At 40.8% G+C, this 19,470-nt stretch overlaps 2 protein-coding genes across 11 annotated transcripts in view; both read left to right on the top strand.

The window, feature by feature from the left end:
- The window catches only part of LOC144989732 (patatin-like phospholipase domain-containing protein 4), a 30,629-nt gene that overhangs the window by 7,440 nt on the left and 3,719 nt on the right, over nt 1-19,470 (top strand). For 6 of the 10 annotated variants that reach the window (XR_013653917.1, XR_013653914.1, XR_013653912.1 and 3 more), the window contains one exon: nt 14,986-15,438. Coding sequence is in view for 4 of the 10 variants with exons in the window: in XM_078942312.1 (XP_078798438.1) it covers nt 14,986-15,438; nt 18,496-18,533 (491 nt within the window). In the remaining 6 variants the exon portion in view is untranslated. Of the gene's footprint in view, nt 1-14,985; nt 15,439-16,630; nt 16,695-16,766; nt 19,419-19,470 lie in introns of those variants that run through there. The other 4 variants (XM_078942315.1, XM_078942313.1, XM_078942314.1 and 1 more) reach the window with 4 other exon arrangements.
- Nucleotides 15,445-19,418, top strand: LOC144989820 (uncharacterized). The gene is made up of 2 exons (XM_078942319.1): nt 15,445-16,694; nt 16,767-19,418. The coding sequence occupies exon 1, from the start codon at nt 15,744-15,746 to the stop codon at nt 16,368-16,370; it is 627 nt and encodes a 208-aa protein (XP_078798445.1). The 5' UTR covers nt 15,445-15,743; the 3' UTR covers nt 16,371-16,694; nt 16,767-19,418.

Genomic DNA, 19,470 nt, shown 5'->3' with positions numbered 1-19,470 from the left:
CGATTTAGATTTATTTATGGTGTAGCCAGATATGTGACCATACTCTTCAATTAATTGCAGAAGAGCAGGTACAGATGAGTTTAAGTTGGAGGGATATAAAATATCATCTGCATACAATGACAATCTATGTTCTACGTGATTAATCATAATCCCAGAGATGGTTGGATGAGCACGTACTGCTATGGCAAGTGGCTCTTTTGCCAGGGTGAACAGCAGAGGGAACAAAGGGCATCCCTGCCCACACCCATTTTTAATTCCAATAGGAGCAGAGACATTTTTAGTTGTTAAAATTTCAACAGTTGGATTTGTGTAAAGTAAGTCAACCCATTTGCGAAATGTTTCACCAAAGCCAAATCTTGCTAAAACGCTGAAAAGAAAAGGCCATCCAAAGAAAGCAGGGCCTGATCCACAGTGTCTTCCACCCCATGGATGATATTTAACACTCTGCTAATATTGTGCAGCTCTGGCGACTTAAAACGTAACCATTCTGATCTCCATGGACAACATGAGGGAGAGTATTCTGCAGACGCATAGCCAAAATTTTACATAGTATTTTAAGGTCAGAATTTAGTAAACTTATAGGTCTCGTGTTTTCACATTTATTACTTGGCTTTCCTGGCTTAGGTAGGGGAATGATTAGGGCACTGGTCATAGATTTAGGAAGGGCTCCGTTATGAAATGATTCTTGAAGCATGTCTGACATTGGCTTTAGGATTTTATGTTGAAATTTTTTATAAAAGTCTACCGGAAACCCGTCAGGTCCAGCCCTTTTTCCAGAACGTGTATTTTCTATGGCCTTTTCCATTTCCTCTACAGTTATATTATCTTCTAACTGCAGTTAGAAATCCTCTGGGATGACAGGTATATGCAATCTGTCAAGAAATGCTTTTTGAGCTTCATGATTTACATTTTCAAAGAGTTATAAAGATTGGAGAAGAAGTTTTTAAATGCAGTATTTATTTCCTTTGGGTCCACCATTCTGCTCAGGCACTGCAGAGAGGCAGCTGCCTGTTGCAGCAGCTCCGGTTTGTTAGGACTTTCAGTGTCTTTTTGTCTTAAGTATTTATTTTAGTCTTGTTCTTTTTGTCTTTTTGTCATTTATCTCTTACATGCTTCAGACATTACCATAGTCAACAGCATGGATTTTATTCGCTCCAAACTTTTGTGGCTACTTTTTTTGCTACTCTCGTCGCTCCTCGTAACTGAGGCTACGTTCACACTGCAGGGCTTAATGCTCAATTCAGATTTTTTGAAAAAATCTGATTTTTTTGCAAGACTGTTCATATTTCCAAGTAAATCCGAATTTTGTGATCTCCAGTGTGACCGTGACACGACCCAAACTAGACCCGCATGCGCATTCATGTTGTGTGTTATGGGGGAAGGAGAACGGTAAGAAAGGTTTCCCCAAGGATAAATGCTATTGACACTTTATTAACCCGTTTTGGAGAATGTGAGCGTCTGAACGGGGACGTGAACCCCGAAGAAGGATCTGCCTTCGGCCCTGGAGAAGCCGGTCTCCCCCGCGCTTCTGACCACGGTTGGAAAGAGGAATAAGTGACGCAATTGAAAAGATTGGATACGTATCGGATTCAGGCCGGCATACCCAAGTGGCCTGGGTCGGATTTGAAAAGATCGGATCTGTGTCGTTCAGACTGTCATGAAAAGATCGGAAATGGGTCGCATGGGGCAAAAAAATCTGAATTGGGTTGTTTCAGCCTGCAGTGTGAACATAGCCTGAGTGTAACCCGCACTCTGGCAAGTCTTTTACACCCGTGATCAGCCGTTTGCTCTGAGCAGGCCCTTTCTGCCGCTGGGCTTTAGAAACGACATCCCAGAAGAAAGTTTGAAAAGACGGCGGGGATGCCGGGCTGGAGCCCGGCTCAAGGCAAAGAAGTGGAAACATAAGCCCGCTGTTCCGGCGATCATTACGGGGAATGTACGCTCTTTGGCCAACAAGACGGATGAGCTGGCAGCAACGATCAACACGCAGAGGGAATACCGGGAGAGCAGTTTATTGTGTTTCACTGAGACGTGGCTCCATCCACATCTCTCGGACCACAGTGTCGCTTTACCTGGCTTTGTGACCGTGCGGGCGGACAGAGACGTCACTGCATTCGGTAAGAAGAAAGGAGGGGGAATAATACTGTACATGAACGAGCGGTGGTGCAATCCAACACACGTTGGATTGCACCACCGTGTCGCTCCTTGACACACACGACAACACCATCTCCCGGCTACAGGAACAACAACCAAACGCATTTTTAGTTATCACTGGGGACTGACCACAATCTTGTACTGCTTTCTCCAAAGTACATTCCTTTGGTCAGGAGATTGCCCCTGTCCAAAGGGAAGGTAAAAAAGTGGACTCAAAAGGCTGAGGAGACCCTGCAGGACTGCTTCGAGTGCACAGACTGGGATGCTCTCTGTCTGCTCCACGGTGGGACATCAACAGCACGACTGACTGTATCAGGGAATACATTAAATTCTGTGAGAACACCATCATGCCCAATAGGACTGTCTGCTGTTACCCCAACAACAAACCGTGGATTACAAGAGACCTGAAGGCCCTTTTGAATGAGAAGAAGAGGCCTTCAGGTCAGGTGACAAGGAGTGTCTGAAAAGGGTGCAGCACTAGCTGAGAGACAATTCAATTCAATTTTATTTGCATAGCCCAAAATCACAATAGCAGTCGTCTCGATGGGCTTTGTATCGGTATTTCAAAAAGTGAAATATGAAATCAAAAGGATCATGAATACATAGAATTTAATAGAAAAATACTAAAATGAACTGACAAACTGACTATGCTATACTGGCATCCCTGCCCTTAGACCATGGCCGGCCCTCCCTATACGCGAATTACGCAGCCGCGTAGGGCCCCCGTCACCACCAGGGCCCCGAAGTGGCGAAAAAAATAAAATAAAAAAAGGCCCAAATCTGGCAACCCATTTCATAGAACATCCTACCAACGTGCGCTCTGAATGTTGTGCAAAAGAAAGTTGCCTGCACTTCAATGATTCCTCCCCCCCCCTTTCAACACCTGAACCAATCTGGCAACCCAAATAATAACGTTACCTCACTCTTAGCAACAATTGGTCAACATCATTGTCTGAGCCTGGCACAGTGTGCATTTACGAACGCATTTGTTTCAATAAAGTTGGAAAAAAGAAAAAAAAAACGAGTAAATTTTGTCACATTGATCAAAGCGACAACAAGAGAACATCATGCCAGAGAGACTTTATCCATCAGGAGCTGGAAAAAGAGGAAGAACTCAAACATCAATCACAAGGTAAGTTTGGAGGATGATGGGGCCGTAATTTTTACATTATCCAGCATTTCTGTGCAGCTGCGCGATTTACGTAACATACTAATTGATCCAAGGTGAAGATTACACATAACGTCGTAATTTCCAATGAAAAACTTGAAAATAATTCTGATACCCAAGTTTCCAAGATGAGGTCGGACATGAGCTTCCAAAACGGCGGAGAGCAGAGAAAAGTAAATAATGATGATGGTATGGTGGCTGAAAAATGTTTTAACTCACGTTATCGTATCGTTTCATTGTTTTGCTAACACATATTTAGTGCGTTCTGCATTTTCTGGTTTATGTCAGTATAGAAACTGCTGTTTATCTGTTATAGACAGTCAGGTTGTCTGACTTTTTCAACATTGAATGGGTCTTAAAATCTTGCATAGCATGAAATATGGAGAATGAAAACTGCCAAATACAAAATAGGAAATAAGGGTTCTCATTTATAAATGACAAACAAAATAAAATTTACTAATTTTAAAAATTATGAACATACAAAATAATAGATAAAGAAGTGTAAAAATGCTTATATTTCCATTTATACTCAAATTATTGTTCACATTCATTATTTATAAATGTGTACATTTATTTATTATTTGTAGATTTAGTTTTACATAATGATGATGTTTTGCACAGTTTCTTCCCAGTTGACAGTTTCTTCTGCTCTCAACAAGTATTGGAGGTGGTGCAGGATCCACATCCCAAGATGTTCCTGACATCACTGCAGATGGAATCTAAGGTCATTTTATTAGCTTGTAAAGTAATTTAAAAAAAAAAACAGTGTCTGCATAACATCTTTTTTCATAAACTGCTGAAGAGTATGGAGCCCCAAACTGTTTCTAATTAAATAAATAAATATGATCTTCTGCTTATTCCTGTCAAAAAATAAATCTCTCATAAATATATAAAAAGATCATGAAATTGTGAAAAACCTGCACACAGGTTTTAAATGAGCCATTATATTATTAGTAGTATTCTGCTATAGTTTTTTATTAGCTTTATCATTGATTATTGTATAATAATAGTTCTTGTTTTTCTAGCTGCAGAAGAAACTGCTGTCACCACATCTTCTGTAGAAAGAGAAAATGTTGATGCTGCTGCTGGTAAGTTTAACATCCACTCAATATGGAACCTATATCAAAATGATTGTTTCATTATTACTTGAAAAATAGTCATACATGTGCGCTCACACACACAAAAGTGAAGGCACTTCTTTCCAATATTCTGCTGCCAGCATCAGCAACTGTTATGTAGATTTGATTGGACTGTTTGACTTTTCACTGTTTCTTTTGTTGAAGTTCTGTATCTCATGTTCCAGAGGCTCCAAGAGAGGCGTGAATGGAAGAGGAGCCTACTGGATGCAAAATTCCACCAACCTCCAGTCCAGTTGGTCCAGCTGAATGACCAACCACATTCTCTGATCCAGTAACAATGGATTTGGTGCAGAGAAGTCCTTTTCAGACTGAGAAAGACTTTGACTTTCCAAAATGACCCTCATTGAGCTGTTGTTTTCTTTATGTTGGATTGTTTTATTCATATTTGATTTGCTATTAACAATTTAATAAGTTGGAGTTTTGTGAATGTCATTTCTTGAGTGCCTAATTTTACATTAAAATATATTTATATACATTTGTCATTCATATTTTTTTCTTTTCACTTTTAAAATTGGTTTGGCACCAATTAATGTACATCCAACATGCAGACAACACAATGTATTCAATTCTTCAGCAGCAACAATAATACATTCACAAAGTGTATTAATAGAGAGATCTCATTTGTAAAACAACAGTTGCGTTTTGTTGGTGCTGCTGATCAGTTAGAGGGCCCACAAATTACATTTCGCTTAGGGCCCCCGGAAGACCAGGGCCGGCCCTGCCTTAGACCCCCCTTCGCGGTAAGGAAAAACTCCCCAAAAAACGGATTCCTGAAAAAACGAAGAAACCTCAGGGGTGTCCACATGAAGGAGGGATCCTCCCCCAGGACGGACAGGCGATTTACCAGAACTCTTAGAGAAGAATTAACTTATCTAAATCTACAACTACATATTTAAAGTCCAGCAGACGAGCTTCATCCAGCCGTGGTTGGGGGGACAGTCAGGGGCGCGAGTCGAGCCGTTTTTTGTTTTTAATGTTAAAGCGCTTCGAGCTGCACGAAATGCTTGATTAGCGCTATTTTATAAATAAAGTTTGATTTGATTTGATCCAGGTCTTGATGTCTCTGATGCAGGCGTTCAGTTTCTCTATCTGGTCATTCTGGTCAGGCTTCATGGATAAATACAACTGTGTATCGTCGGCATAACAATGAAAATTAATGCTGTGTTTCCTGATTATGTTTCCTAGGGGTAGCATATAAAGCGTAAACAGGATCGGTCCCAAGACTGAGCCCTGTGGGACTCCATAGTTGACTCGAGTGCACTGAGAGGAATGGCCATTTACATTAACGAACTGATACCTATCAGACAGATAGGATTTAAACCACTGGAGAGCAGATCCTCTGATGCCTATGTCCTGCTCTAATCTATGGAGTAAAATACCGTGGTCGATAGTCTAATATTTCAGATTTTACTATCGAAAAATGCAAGAAATCATCAGAGCTGAGAGAAACAGGAACATGTGGTTCTACTGAGCTCTGACTGCGAGTTAATTTAGCAATAGTGTTAAAAAGAAATCTTGGATTGTTTCCATTCTCTGATATTAAGGTTGAATAGTACTGGCTTCTAGCTCTACGCAGAGCTTTTTTATAATTTAATAGGCTATGTTTCCAGATATCCAGAGACTGCTCTGAACCGGAGCGGCTCCACTTTCTTTCCAACTTACGGGTTTCTTGTTTAAGAGAACGAGTTTCAGCGTTAAACCCCGGTGCTACTCGGTTTTGTCTGACGAGCTTAGGTTTCAGGGGGGCAACAACGTGGAGTGTACTCCTGAGGGCTTGTAAGGCATCATTAACAAAGTGGTCATTTATACTAGGACTGATACTATAGGAGCTGGTCTCAGAGTATTTTCTCAGAATATCACTAAGTACTGGCTGAACTGTGTGTTTAAACTCAGACACAGAACGGTCAGTTAAGGTTCTTCTAAGCTGTTTCTTATTCACTGGGGCAGAAGGATGTTCCAGTGTAAGCTGGAAGGTAATCAGAAAGTGATCAGAAATGATGGGGTTAAGAGGAAGGACACTCAGCTGGCTGATCTCTATACCATGGGTTAGAACAAGGTCCAGGGTGTGCTTATGACAGTGAGTGGGTTCATTCACACTTTGGGTGAAACCAACATCATCTAATAAAGCTGCAAAAGCCGTTCCTAGACAGTCACTGGGGTCATCAACATGAATATTAAAATCCCCTAATATTATAATTTGATCAGAATCTAAGACAATAGTCGATAGGAAGTCGGAAAACTCAGTTAAAAATTCTGAATATGGGCCGGGGGGGCGATAAATAATTATGAGTAAAACAGGTTTTGGAGTTTTCCTGTTTGGGTGACTTAAAGACAATATGATGCTTTCAAAGGAGTTATAAGCATTTTTAACTTTAGGGCTGAGAAGTAAGCTTGACTGTGATATTACTGCCAAACCACCTCCTTTACCTGAAATCCTGGATTTCTGATAGTTATCATAAGTGGGGGGGGTTGCTTCATTCAATCTAACATAGTCATCCTGTTGGAGCCAAGTTTCTGTTAAGGCTAGAAGACTAAGGTTGTTATCAATGATTAACTCATTGACTAAGAGGGACTCGGAGGAAATGGATCGAATGTTTAATAAACCGCATTTAATGACATCATAATTCTGCTTGTGAGAACTGCCGTCTGTCACTTTAAGGTTTCTATGACGCGCTCCTTTCATTTATCTTTCAGCACATAAGCTAACGCTCGAACCTGCTTGACTTTCCCTGCATGGGTTTTGCACCAGCACTAAGGGAGGCTCAGAGGAGCGTTTTACACTGCTGCTCTGCGCCCGGGTCTCGTCTCTGGATTGTCAGGTTAACAGACTAAAGCTAGCAGAAATGTTTCTAGAAAGAAGAGCAGCACCGTCCCGGGTGGGATGGACGCCGTCTCTCCGCATGAGACCGGGCTTCCCCCAAAACGCGCTCCAGTTATCCACAAAACCAACGCCGTTTTCTGGGCACCATCTAGAAAGCCAGCGGATAAATGATGAAAAGTGTCTGTACATTTCATCACTGACTAAGTTCGGCAGGGGACCAGAGAAAATTACAGTGTCGGATAGGCCTGCACAATATACCGCAAATCTATCGCTATTGCAATATCCATTTCTGCAATATGCATATCGCAAAAGACGGCGAATATCGCAATAAATCGCGAACCCAAAATGTGTTAAAACAATCTTCTAGCAGCTTGAAGCATTTAACGAATCAAATAAATCCCTTTATGCTTGACCAATCAGATGGACGACTTCCCATTGTTGACCAATCAGATGGACGACTTCCCATTGTTGACCAATCAGATGGAGGCCTATTATGTTAGATGTTTGTCCCCCATGTCGATGAGGGTCATTTGGAGTATAATTTTTAAACTGTTGCAATGATTGGGAATGATGTTTTTGTTTATTTTTCTATTTGTTTATTTACCGCAAATTTATCGTTATCGCAATATTGATCACTAATATCGCATATCGCAAGTTTTCCTCATATCATGCAGCCCTAGTGTCAGACATCGTCTTAGCCAGTTTACACATCGAAGCTACGTTTAACTTAACCACCTCTAATTGTCTCCGTCGGGAGTCTCGGGTGTTCTAAGTTCTTGCGTTTAGCACTATGTTTCCTCCCAACCGGTACAAACTCCTGACTGTCTCCCGGCTGTTGGGAGGGCGCTGGGGTGCTAACTAAGTTGGCCCTGTTAGTGCGGCCCGCGCTACGAGTAACGACCTGGCTAGCCGGCTTAGCTTCCACTGTGCGGAGCCGCGCTTCTAACTGCTCCAGCCTGGCCTCCAAGTCTAACACAAGACTACACTTAACACACCTACCGCTATCTTCACTAAAGATAGTGAGGCAAGGAGGCAGGATCATCACTAAACATATGGCACATGGGGCAGGAGAGAGGAGGAGAAGCGGAAAGAGTGGTGGCCATGCTAGGTTCTAAGCTAAGGCTAGCGGTGTTTAGGTAAAGAGAAGTGGTCTATTTAGCAAAATGAGAAGTGAACAGCAAGCGGTTTAACAGTGGTGTATTCACTAATAAAAGGTACTAGATGTGAATATTAAACTAGATAACCCTTAGAGTAAGCAATACCAAACAAGAGAAGAGCAGTCAAACACGACTAGCACTGGAAAAGGCTCACCCGGAAATGACGTCACAGAAAACCTTCATCGTTCGCCGTTTGGTCTCCTGGATCATAGACTACTTGTCAGACAGGCCGCAGTTTGTCCGGTTGGGCGGTGTCCTGTCTGACGTTGTAACAAGCAGTGTGGGGGCCCCACAGGGAACTGTACTCTCTCCCTTCCTATTCACTTTGTACACCAGTGACAACTCAGAGTCTTGCCATCTTCAGAAATTCTCTGATGACTCTGCAGTTGTCGGCTGCATTAATGGTGGGCGGGAGGAGGAGTACAGGGATCTTGTGGATAAATTCGTGAGATGGGCTGGAGCTAACAACCTGCTGCTGAATGTGGAAAAGACCAGAGAGATGGTGGTGGACTTCAGGAAGAAACCACCAGCTTCCCAGCCTCTCAGTATCTTCGGCAGAGATGTGGCAGAGGTAGAGGAGTACAAGTACCTGGTAGTAACCATCAACCACAGACTGAGCTGGAAGAGCAACAGCACTGCTGTGTATAAGAAGGCCAGCAGCAGACTCCACTTCCTGAGGAGGCTAAGGTCCTTCAACGTGTGCAGCAGGATGGTTGAGATCTTTTACCAGTCTGTTGTGTGCTGTTCAAACTTTATCATTTTACACAACATACATTACTTGTGTAATGTACGACAGCAGCTACTTCCTGTTCCAAATAGCTGCTGTCGCCAAACTCCAATAGACCTCTATAGATAAATAGGCAGCTGTTACTCAGTCATTCTAAATAGACAGAATTACCGTTCTTGCTGTGAAACATTTTTCCTAATATCTTGTTGCTAATCTTAGTTTTTTTCCATAATATTCTTTCTTTATTGCCAGTTATTCAAGTTGTAAACTGACCAATCAATCAGATGCCTCAGTAAAAGGTGTGGTGCCCGCTGGACCCACCTCTAATGTTTGATTGACAGCTTCTTCTGAGCAGCTTTCAGTGATGGGGGGGCGTGGACTTTGAACTAGCTTATCATGATTAACAACTGGTTGTTCTAAAAATGTGACTCAGACCGCCGGACTAATCTCTGTTGCCTGGCTCAAAATGGTGATTTGATTTGTTGTTGTTATTAGCTGCGTTTACACGGACAAAAGTAATCGGAAAGAATGCCTGATCGGAAGAAAAACACGTCATGTAAACACGCCGTTCAGAATATTCTGTCCAGATCAGATTCGTTCGGATCAAAATTTCTTTCCGATGGAGACAGGTGGGTTATGCCGACTGTTGATCCGACAGACAGACAGACAGACAGACAGACAGACAGACAGACAGACAGACAGACAGACAGACAGACAGACAGACAGACAGACAGACAGACAGACAGACAGACAGACAGACAGACAGACAGACAGACAGACAGACAGACAGACAGACAGACAGACAGACAGACAGACAGACAGACAGACAGACAGACAGACAGACAGACAGACAGACAGACAGACAGACAGACAGACAGACAGACAGACAGACAGACAGACAGACAGACAGACAGACAGACAGACAGACAGACAGACAGACAGACAGACAGACAGACAGACAGACAGACAGACAGACAGACAGACAGACAGACAGACAGACAGACAGACAGACAGACAGACAGACAGACAGACAGACAGACAGACAGACAGACAGACAGACAGACAGACAGACAGACAGACAGACAGACAGACAGACAGACAGACAGACAGACAGACAGACAGACAGACAGACAGACAGACAGACAGACAGACAGACAGACAGACAGACAGACAGACAGACAGACAGACAGACAGACAGACAGACAGACAGACAGACAGACAGACAGACAGACAGACAGACAACTTTATTTATCCATTTGGGAGGTTCCCGCATGGAAATTGACATCTCCATCGCATACAGCACTGGTTGACATACATATAGTAAAAAGGAAAAAGCAGCACAGTGACTAGAAAAATTCAAACAGCATATACAAAAAAAGGTCATTCAGGCCCTTTCCCTTTCCTTTTCCGTCTTCCTCCCCCCTCCTAAGTGGAGGTTAAAGAGTTTGATGGCACGGGGGACAAAGGAGTTCCTCAGTCTATTAGTCCTGCACCTTGGGAGGAGCAGCCTCTTGCTGAAGGTGCTTCTCTGGCTACTGATGGTCGTGTGCAGAGGGTGGGTGGTATTGTCCAGGATACCCCTTAGTTTTTTAGTGTCCTTCTCTCTGCCACAGTAGCCAGAGGGTCCAGCCTTGTGCCAACCACAGAGCCAGCCCGCCTGATCAGCTTCTCCAGCCTGGAGAAGTCTGTCTTTGAGGTGCTCCCCCCCCCAGCACACCACAGCGTAGGTTATTACACTGGCGACCACAGACTGATAGAAGATCCCCAGGAGCTTCTTGCAGATGTTGAAGGATCTTAACCTCCTCAAGAAGTACATCCTGCTCTGGGCCTTCTTGTACAGCTGCCCCGTGTTGCTCGTCCAGTCCAGCTTGTTGTCCAGCCACAGCCCAAGATATTTATAGGTCTGCACGACCTCCACCTCCTCCACTCCTATCAGAACTGGTCTGGGGTTGGGTCTGTCCCTCCCTGGGTCTGTCACGCATAGACGGTGCAGTGCTCCATTTTTGAAACACATACAGGACTGATCGGCCGCTCTGCGCCACCGAACTGTGTCTCTGAGCAGAGCAGCTGGAGTGATAGCTCTGTGTTTGCGGACAGGCTGCTGTTATTCCCACATATTTACGTGCAGCCAAGATGCAGATTGTGGCATTTCCTGCATGGATTTTATGTTTTTAAACAAATAGGTTATAGGTTAGGTTATAGGTTATAGTTAGCCCACTCATAACCCTGACTTCTTCCGACTCTGTTCCACTACAAAAAAAGTACTGACCACACGGATTAAAAATAAAATGATGATCTAACAGGTGCTTCATTAATAATCATAACAATAATAAAGAACATTTAGAAGATTGTTTACACCGGGACTCATTTCCTCTTCCGGTATTTTCAACACTACTGCGCATGCCCTAATCATTTATTCTGACCAAAAGTGTCACCATGTGAACGTTTGTTCTAATCGGAAAAAGTCTTTCTGGACCCATGTGCACGGTTGAATTTAAATCCGACCGTTGATCCCATCAAGATATTTTGCCTATGTAACTGTGGCTATTGACAAAAAAGATTATATCAGGACATTATGTTGTTAGCTACGGTGTCTTTTACAGCTATTAAGAATTTTGGACAATCATGATCTATATTTGAAAAAAAAAGTAATTGATTGACATACAGTTATCTTTGTTGTAGTAGGACAACAGGGTCATGATTAGTCAGTGCAGAAAGTTTGGGGAAAATAGCTTCAGTATCTTCAGAGCTATTGAGCATCTTCTTTATGAGTCATATCTATTAAAATATAATCAAATACATACAATAAAATAAATATTGACTTTTTTCACAAAGTATTGATTGTAGCATGAATATGCTGACGATTCATTATCATATAAATGTAGAAATTCATTTGTTTTTGAGAGATGATTGATTTTTACAGAATGTTCTTTCCTCAGATATTACACTTTGTTGACAACAATCTCTTGGCAGTCGTCTCTCTGGCGCGTCTCCATTTACACCTCAAGAGATCACTTCTCATTAAAAGTCAGGGGAAAAAACACATTTTATTCTTTTTAAATGTATTTGTAGTTCATTCAGTTGTAGTGTGCTGTGATTCACAGCAGCAGATTCAAGCAGTTGAAATCACTGATTTGAGGTTGTAACTCTAATGAACACATGCAAATGCTAATTTATCAGTTGTGATTTTATTTGTCAAACTTTACAGCAGAAGATTTTCACACACAGATGCAGACTTTTGGTTTGCCACATTCTATTTTAAAAGTTCTCACATCAAATCTTTAAACTCGTCCATTTTGACAATTTTTTACCATCTGAGCTGCCAGCATCACCTCCAGGCTAACACGCACACATAAACACACCCACCAACACCACCACAGGCAACTTTCTGACCCCCATTGATGGTCCCAGACCTCGGTCCTGGAGGGTATTTCTAAATAAAGTAAATACAATAACAGACATGTGAATGTAACTTTATTAGCAGCATATTCCTAACATAACACAGCTGGTGTCGTGCTGAAAAAAGCCTCAGAGACTGTGTCAAACATTTACTATAGATGCCTGCATCTTTACTGTCATTAATGACAAGAATCTAAAACATTATATTTGTTTTCAGATTGTTTTCCTTTTTATAATTTCATATAAAAATAATTGGAGACAGAATCAGGTTAACAGGACATTTTCTGTCAAATTTGAGCAAACAGTTATATAACATTAAATACCTTCTTGTACCATTTATGAATTGCTTATGTGCAATTTCATTTCCTTAAAAAAAAACAAAGAAAATCACTGTATTTAATTAAGCAAATGTGATGTACAGCGGGGAAAATAAGTATTGAACACATCAACATTTCTCTCAAAAAACATATTTCTAATCGAGCTATTGACATGAAATTTTCACCAGATGTCGGCATCAACCCAAGTAATGCACACATAGAAAGAAATCCAAACATTTATGTCCATAAATGAAGTTATGTGTAATAAAGTGAAATGGCACAGGGAATAAGTATTGAACACGCTTACTGAAATGTATTGAACACGTTTAGTGCAAAAACCTTTGTTGGTGATTCCAGCCTCAAGACGCCTCCTGTATGGAGAAACCAGTGGATTACATTGCTCAGGTGAGACTTTGGCCCATTCATCCACACAAACTGCCTTCAGATCTTCAAGGTTCCGGGGGTCTCTTCTGTGAACCCGGATCTTCAGTTCTTTCCAAAGATTTTCAATTGGATTCAAGTCTGGTGATTGACTGGGCCATTCTAGCAGCTTTCTTTTCTTTCTCTTCAACCAGTTGAGTGTTACCTTGGCTGTGTGCTTGGGATGGTTGTCTTGCTGAAAGATCCACCCTCTTTTCATCTTCAGCAGCCTGGCAGATGACAGCAGATTCTGATCAAGAATGTCTCCATACTTTTCTCCAGTCATTATTCCTTCAATGATATGAAGTCTACCAGTACCACATGCTGAAAAACAGCCCCACGCCATGATGCTCCCACCTCCAAACTTGACTGTTGGTATGGTGTTTTGGGGGGGATGTGCGGTGCCATTTTTCCTCCAAACATGTTGTGTCTTATGACATCCGAAGAGTTCAATTTTGGTCTCATCTGACCAGAGGATCTTCTCCCAGAATGTCATGGGTTTATCCAAATGTTGTGTGGCAAACTCCAAACGAGCTTCAACATGCTTCTTCTTCAAAAATGGAGTCTTGCGTGGTGTGCGTGCATGGAGGCCATGGCGGTTGAGTGCATTACTTATTGTTTTCTTTGAAACAACGGTACCTGCTGATTCCAGGTCTTTCTGAAGCTCTCCATGAGTGGTCCTGGGCTGTTGGAGAACCCTTCTGATGATTGTTCTGACTCCTCTGTCTGAAATCTTGCGAGGAGCACCTGGCCGTGGCAGGTTTATGGTAATGCCGTGTTCTTTCCACTTCCGGATGATGGGCCCAATGGTACTCACTGGAACTTTCAGACGTTTAGAAATGCGCCTGTAACCAATGCCTTCAGTGTGTTTTGCAACAATAAGGTTGCGTAGGTCTTTGGACAGCTCTTTGCTTTTACCCATCATGCAATGCTTCTTGTCTAACACCTTGTGGTGAGAAACCTTTTTAAAAGGCATCAATCAGGACTATACCAGCAGATATTACTTTGCACTAATAGGGGGCAGGTTAACCTTCTGAATACTGACAAACTCCAGCTGCTTTCTTGGCTTGCCAGACCTTTTTACCCCTCCTTTTCATCATGTGTTCAATACTTATTCCCTGTGCCATTTCACTTTATTACACATAACTTCATTTATGGACATAAATGTTTGGATTTCTTTCTATGTGTGCTTTACTTGGGTTGATGCCGACATCTGGTGAAAATTTCGTGTCAATAGCTCGATTAGAAATATGTTTTTTGAGAGAAATGTTGACGTGTTCAATACTTATTTTCCCCGCTCTAATTGACTTTTTTGTTTTGTTTTATTTTCTGTCTTTTTAAACTATGCATTTCAACATTTCTGTAATGTGTAATTTTTTTTATTGCTTTGACTGGAATTCTTGAAATAAATTAAAAAAATAATAATTATAATCAGAAATATTATTTTCTATCTTTAACTGGTTCAGACTACAAGTCATTGACTGAAACAGCTCTCTTTATAGGGGGCAGGTGTAGAGGACAGTTTTATACTGTTGTGCTAAAGAAAACAAGAAACGTATTTTAAAACATGAAAAGTTTTTCATTGTGCATATTCTGAATGAGTCTATTTAAAATTGTATTGGTACTTAAAAATACATAAAGTCAAAATAACATATAAAAAGGCCTCTACTTGTGTTTTTGCAGTCCTCCCCCAGTGTTGGATGACTAAAGAGGAAGATCTCTGCATCCAACAGAAGATCTTCAGAGTGGAACAGGAAGAAGCAGAACCTCCACAGATTAAAGAGGAACAGGAAGAACCAGAACCTCCACAGATTAAAGGGGAACCAGGGGAACTCTGCATCAGTCTGGATGAAGATCAGCTTGATCTGAAGCAGGAGACTGATACCTTGATGGAGATTCCTCCTTATGAGGAAGATGAGAACAGTGAAGCAGATCTAAACAATCAGCAGAACTTTAATGTAATTGATAGTCAGGATGAAGAAGGAAACCAACATGAAGAATCAACATCAACTACAGATGAAGAGACAGAATCAACATCAACTACAGATGGAGAGACAGACCCACAGAACAGAGATCAGAGGAAGAGGAGGGACAGAAGTCATGTCCAAAGTGTGGATGGCTCTCATATGTCAGCAGGTCAGTGTGACTCTGATGTTAGAAAAAATCCCTTTAAGACATATCTTGGTAAGAAATACAGACAATCTCCAAAAGAAGAGAAACTTTCTTCTATCAAGTCTGGTAAAAACTCAATAATTAGTAACCCGTCTGACTACATAGAAACTGGGTCTGATGAAAGATGTTATCTCTGTAAAGAATGTGGTAAAAGCTTTGGTAACAAATCTCAGTTCAGAATTCACACAAGAATCCATACAGAAGATGAGAGATTTACTTGTAAAGAATGTGAGAAAAGATTTAGTCGCAGATCTAGTCTCAAAAGACACATGAGAATTCACACAGGAGAAAAGCCTTTTTCTTGTAAAGAATGTGATACAGGTTTTGGTTGCAGATCTAATCTTAACGCACACATGAGAATTCACACAGGAGAAAAGCCTTTTTCTTGTAAAAAATGTAGAAAGAGTTTTCATAATGGTTTTGGTCTCAGGTTACACATGAGAACTCACACAGGAGAAAAGCCTTTTTCTTGCAAAGAATGTGATTCAAGTTTTAGTCGCAGATTTAATCTCAAAAGACACATGAGAATTCACACAGGAGAAAAGCCTTTTTCTTGTAAAGAATGTGATACAGGTTTTGGTTGCAGATCTAATCTTAACGCACACATGAGAATTCACACAGGAGAAAAGCCTTTTTCTTGTAAAAAATGTAGTAAGAGTTTTAATCAAATATCTCATCTCAAAACACACATGAGAATTCACACAGGAGAAAAGCCTTTTTCTTGTATAAAATGTAGTAAGACTTTTAATCAAAAATCTTCTCTCAAATCACACATGAGGACTCACACAGGAGAAAAGCCTTTTTCTTGTATAAAATGTAGTAAGAGTTTTAATCAAACATCTTCTCTCAAATCACACATGATAACACACACAGGAGATGAGCCTTTTTCTTGTTAAGAATGTGATAAAGGTTTTAGTTTCAGATATAGTCTTAAGACACACATGAGGACTCACACAGGAGAAAGGCCTTGTTCTTGTAAAAAATGTAAAAAAAGTTTACATCAAATATCTAATCTCAAAAGACATGAGAACTCACAAGACTTTCTCTTCACAAACAATGTACTAAAGGAGTTAGTGTAAACTCTAAATTCTAAACTTTTCTGATAAGAGGTGGATACCTCAACCTCTGCACCACAGTCAAATACTTTATTTTACAGGAGGGAAAAATCTGATGGCCTCCATACCATATTGATGAAGTAACTTCATTAGAGGGAGGTACAAGTGAGTATTTAATGTGTAGAAATGAAGTTTTCTACTAATTTATTATTATAATATGATATTCTTACTTTCTAGGATTTTTTTTAGGTTTTTATCTTCTCTACATCAAAAGCAAAAAAAGTAATGGATCAATACATTTGAACCTTTGTGAAATGATATTAGACAAAGAGTTTTACTGCTGACAAATATGTCCAACTTTTCACAAAATGAATTGTTTTAGATGTACCTGCAAATAGAAATGAGTTGTTTGTTTCGAGTCATTAGAGCTAATTCTTGAATGTCTTCATTATGGTTGAAATTATACATCTTTAATTCTAACACTTTTAATGTGATCAGTGAACATTTAATATGTATATATAAACACAAAGTAGTGACTGCAGTATATACTTTGTTAGGTCAAGTAATAGGGGTGTAACGGTACACGTAGTTGTACCAAACCGTTTCGGAATGGCACTTTCGGTTCGGTTCACCTTTGTTTCGTTTTTACATTTTATTTGTTTTTTTGTTTTTGTTTCTCCCAATGTATTAACTTTTCGCCAAAAGGGAACTAATGTTAACTGCGAGTTTTCGCCAAGACGCCATTAGGTGACGGACAGTTAGCATGTCAACTATAGCACTATGGCTAATGCAGACGTGAGACCAGAACTTGAGGACCCACCATCTCCTTACGCTCTCCTGTGTGGGAACACTTTTGATTTGTTGTTAGCATCCATGAAGGGAAAAAACAGTTGGATAAGTCGAACACCGTGGGCCGACATTGTTTCACGAAGATCGCGAATTGGGAAGAACCAATGAGACCAGCTAGAAGCATATTGCAAAATTGGCAAAGAGGTATATCTCCATTTCTGCAACCTCTGTCCAGATTGAGAGGTTTTTTTTGCTAATGTGGGGAGAACGTTACCGCTAAAAGATCTCTCCTCGTTCCTGAAAATGTTGACAAACTAATCTGAAAAACTGAATATTAAACTGAAACTTAACTCAGCAAAATCAAAGATAGGACAAAAGCGAGATTTGACCCAACGCATGCAAAAACATGCGTTTAGCAAATGCCAAAAAAAAAAAACGTTTTTGAGAGCAAAAAAAGTAAAGCAGAATAAAAAAATTATGAAAAAGCAAATATTTAATATTTTCACTTGCAACTTAAAAAGTTAGTTTTGTGTGCAACGTGGTGGCAGAAATGTCACTCCATATTTCTCAAGGTTTTTTCCATCTGTGACGACACGGTGAGATGAGAGGACATCAGTGTGCTTCTGGAACACATACAGAAATAGGAACTTGGCACGAATCGACACTGAAGGAGTATTCTAAAGATTTTTAAACAGTTGTGTTTAAAAGAGAGATCCTGGTGAGGTGAAGATTGTTTTTCATTTTTAATAGAGTAAGCAAGCTAACGAGCTAGCATGCTAGCACATGATGAAGCCAAGAGGAGAGAGGTTGCTTATATTTCTGTAATAACTTCAATTTGTATAGAAATGTATGTTTTTATATCTTATTCTTTATTGTGTTGCAGCTTAATCTTTATTGTGAAGTGAACTCATTTTGAACTCTCAAAACTTATTCTCCTGTGACAGTTCTTTTAGTTTATGGCTGCAGCGGCAAACCTGCCCCCTGCAAACCCCTGTGAAAGAAATGTGATGTTCTTTGTGCAAATATGGGAGTTTTGCAGAGAAGCAATAAATATGCCATAGACTACATTTCAACCCAGATGGGCTGAAGTTCTAATCCCTGGGAAACTGTCCAGATTCATGTTCTCATGTGGAGGTTGGAGCTGACCTCTGCCCTAATGCCTGTGATGGAGCTTTAGGTTATCCAGGAATGAAGACCAAATGGGGAATCTTTTGATCCGTGCACCGAGTGCGCCTTCGTATCTGGTCCGACGTCAAGGAGGAGCGAATCCAGAGGGTGCAACTCCCACTATTGGTCGGTGAAAGAAGGCGGGGCATCTGGCGGCGAATCAGAGCGTTCATGGGAGGAGATTCGGCCGCCATGATGTGTCCAGGAGAGGAGATTCATCAACTATTGATAAGAGTTTGCACGGAGGAATTCCTTTGTTCTCAGCTTGGCTGCGAGATAAATCACATGTAACTTTTTGCGTTTTGCAGGCTTCGTAACTCTGAGAACCCAGATGATCTGTTTTGATGTGTTCTAGAACTATTGTTAGTGAAATAAAACTTTGTGTATTTTCATCTGTTCGAATTCTGGTTTTCTTCTCCCGACTCCTGAACACGCATGGAAGAGATCTGCAAAGCGAACCGATTTCTTTCCTACAATTTTTCTGTATTTACTTTAAGGAAAAATTCAATTTGAAATGTATGATTTCCTTGTTAATTAATATTGAGAATGTTCTAGATATTATTTTTTTTAAGTTGATGCAAGTATAGGAAATGGAGTTGGCTAACTGCCTGCATACTGCATCCTGGGAATGCAGTAAAAGATTTTATATTGACCCGGCGGCAGCTGTTCACCTAAATCTGCAATAAATCGGCCTAATCTACAGCGGTGAACAAACCATCACAAGAAATGTTTAGATTCGTTTCCTAACTTTTGTAAACCACATGTGTGTGTGTGTGTGTTTGTACCCCTTACCCTTTAGAAATGAATGTCACATGTTGTATGTTAGGAAACGCCCAGATTCTAATAAATGTTGGAGCAGAGCTTTGCAAAACTCAGAGCAAACTAGTGCGTTGTCTGAGTACAAGCTTTACTTTGCTCTCCAAGTGAAAGGAATTCCTCGAGTCCGCATCCTTTCTTTCGGCATACATATAACTGAGAAATGTTT

Source organism: Oryzias latipes, chromosome 2 (genome assembly GCF_053564925.1).
Source record: "Oryzias latipes strain Hd-rR chromosome 2, Olatipes_Hd-rR_3.1".
Taxonomy (NCBI): Eukaryota; Metazoa; Chordata; class Actinopteri; order Beloniformes; family Adrianichthyidae; genus Oryzias; species Oryzias latipes.
This window is presented reverse-complemented; position numbering and strand designations above follow the sequence as displayed.

Excerpts from the sequence above, each read along its gene's own strand:
- LOC144989820 (XM_078942319.1), top strand. The coding sequence starts at position 15,744 with ATGAGAATTCACACAGGAGAAAAGCCTTTTTCTTGTAAAGAATGTGAT.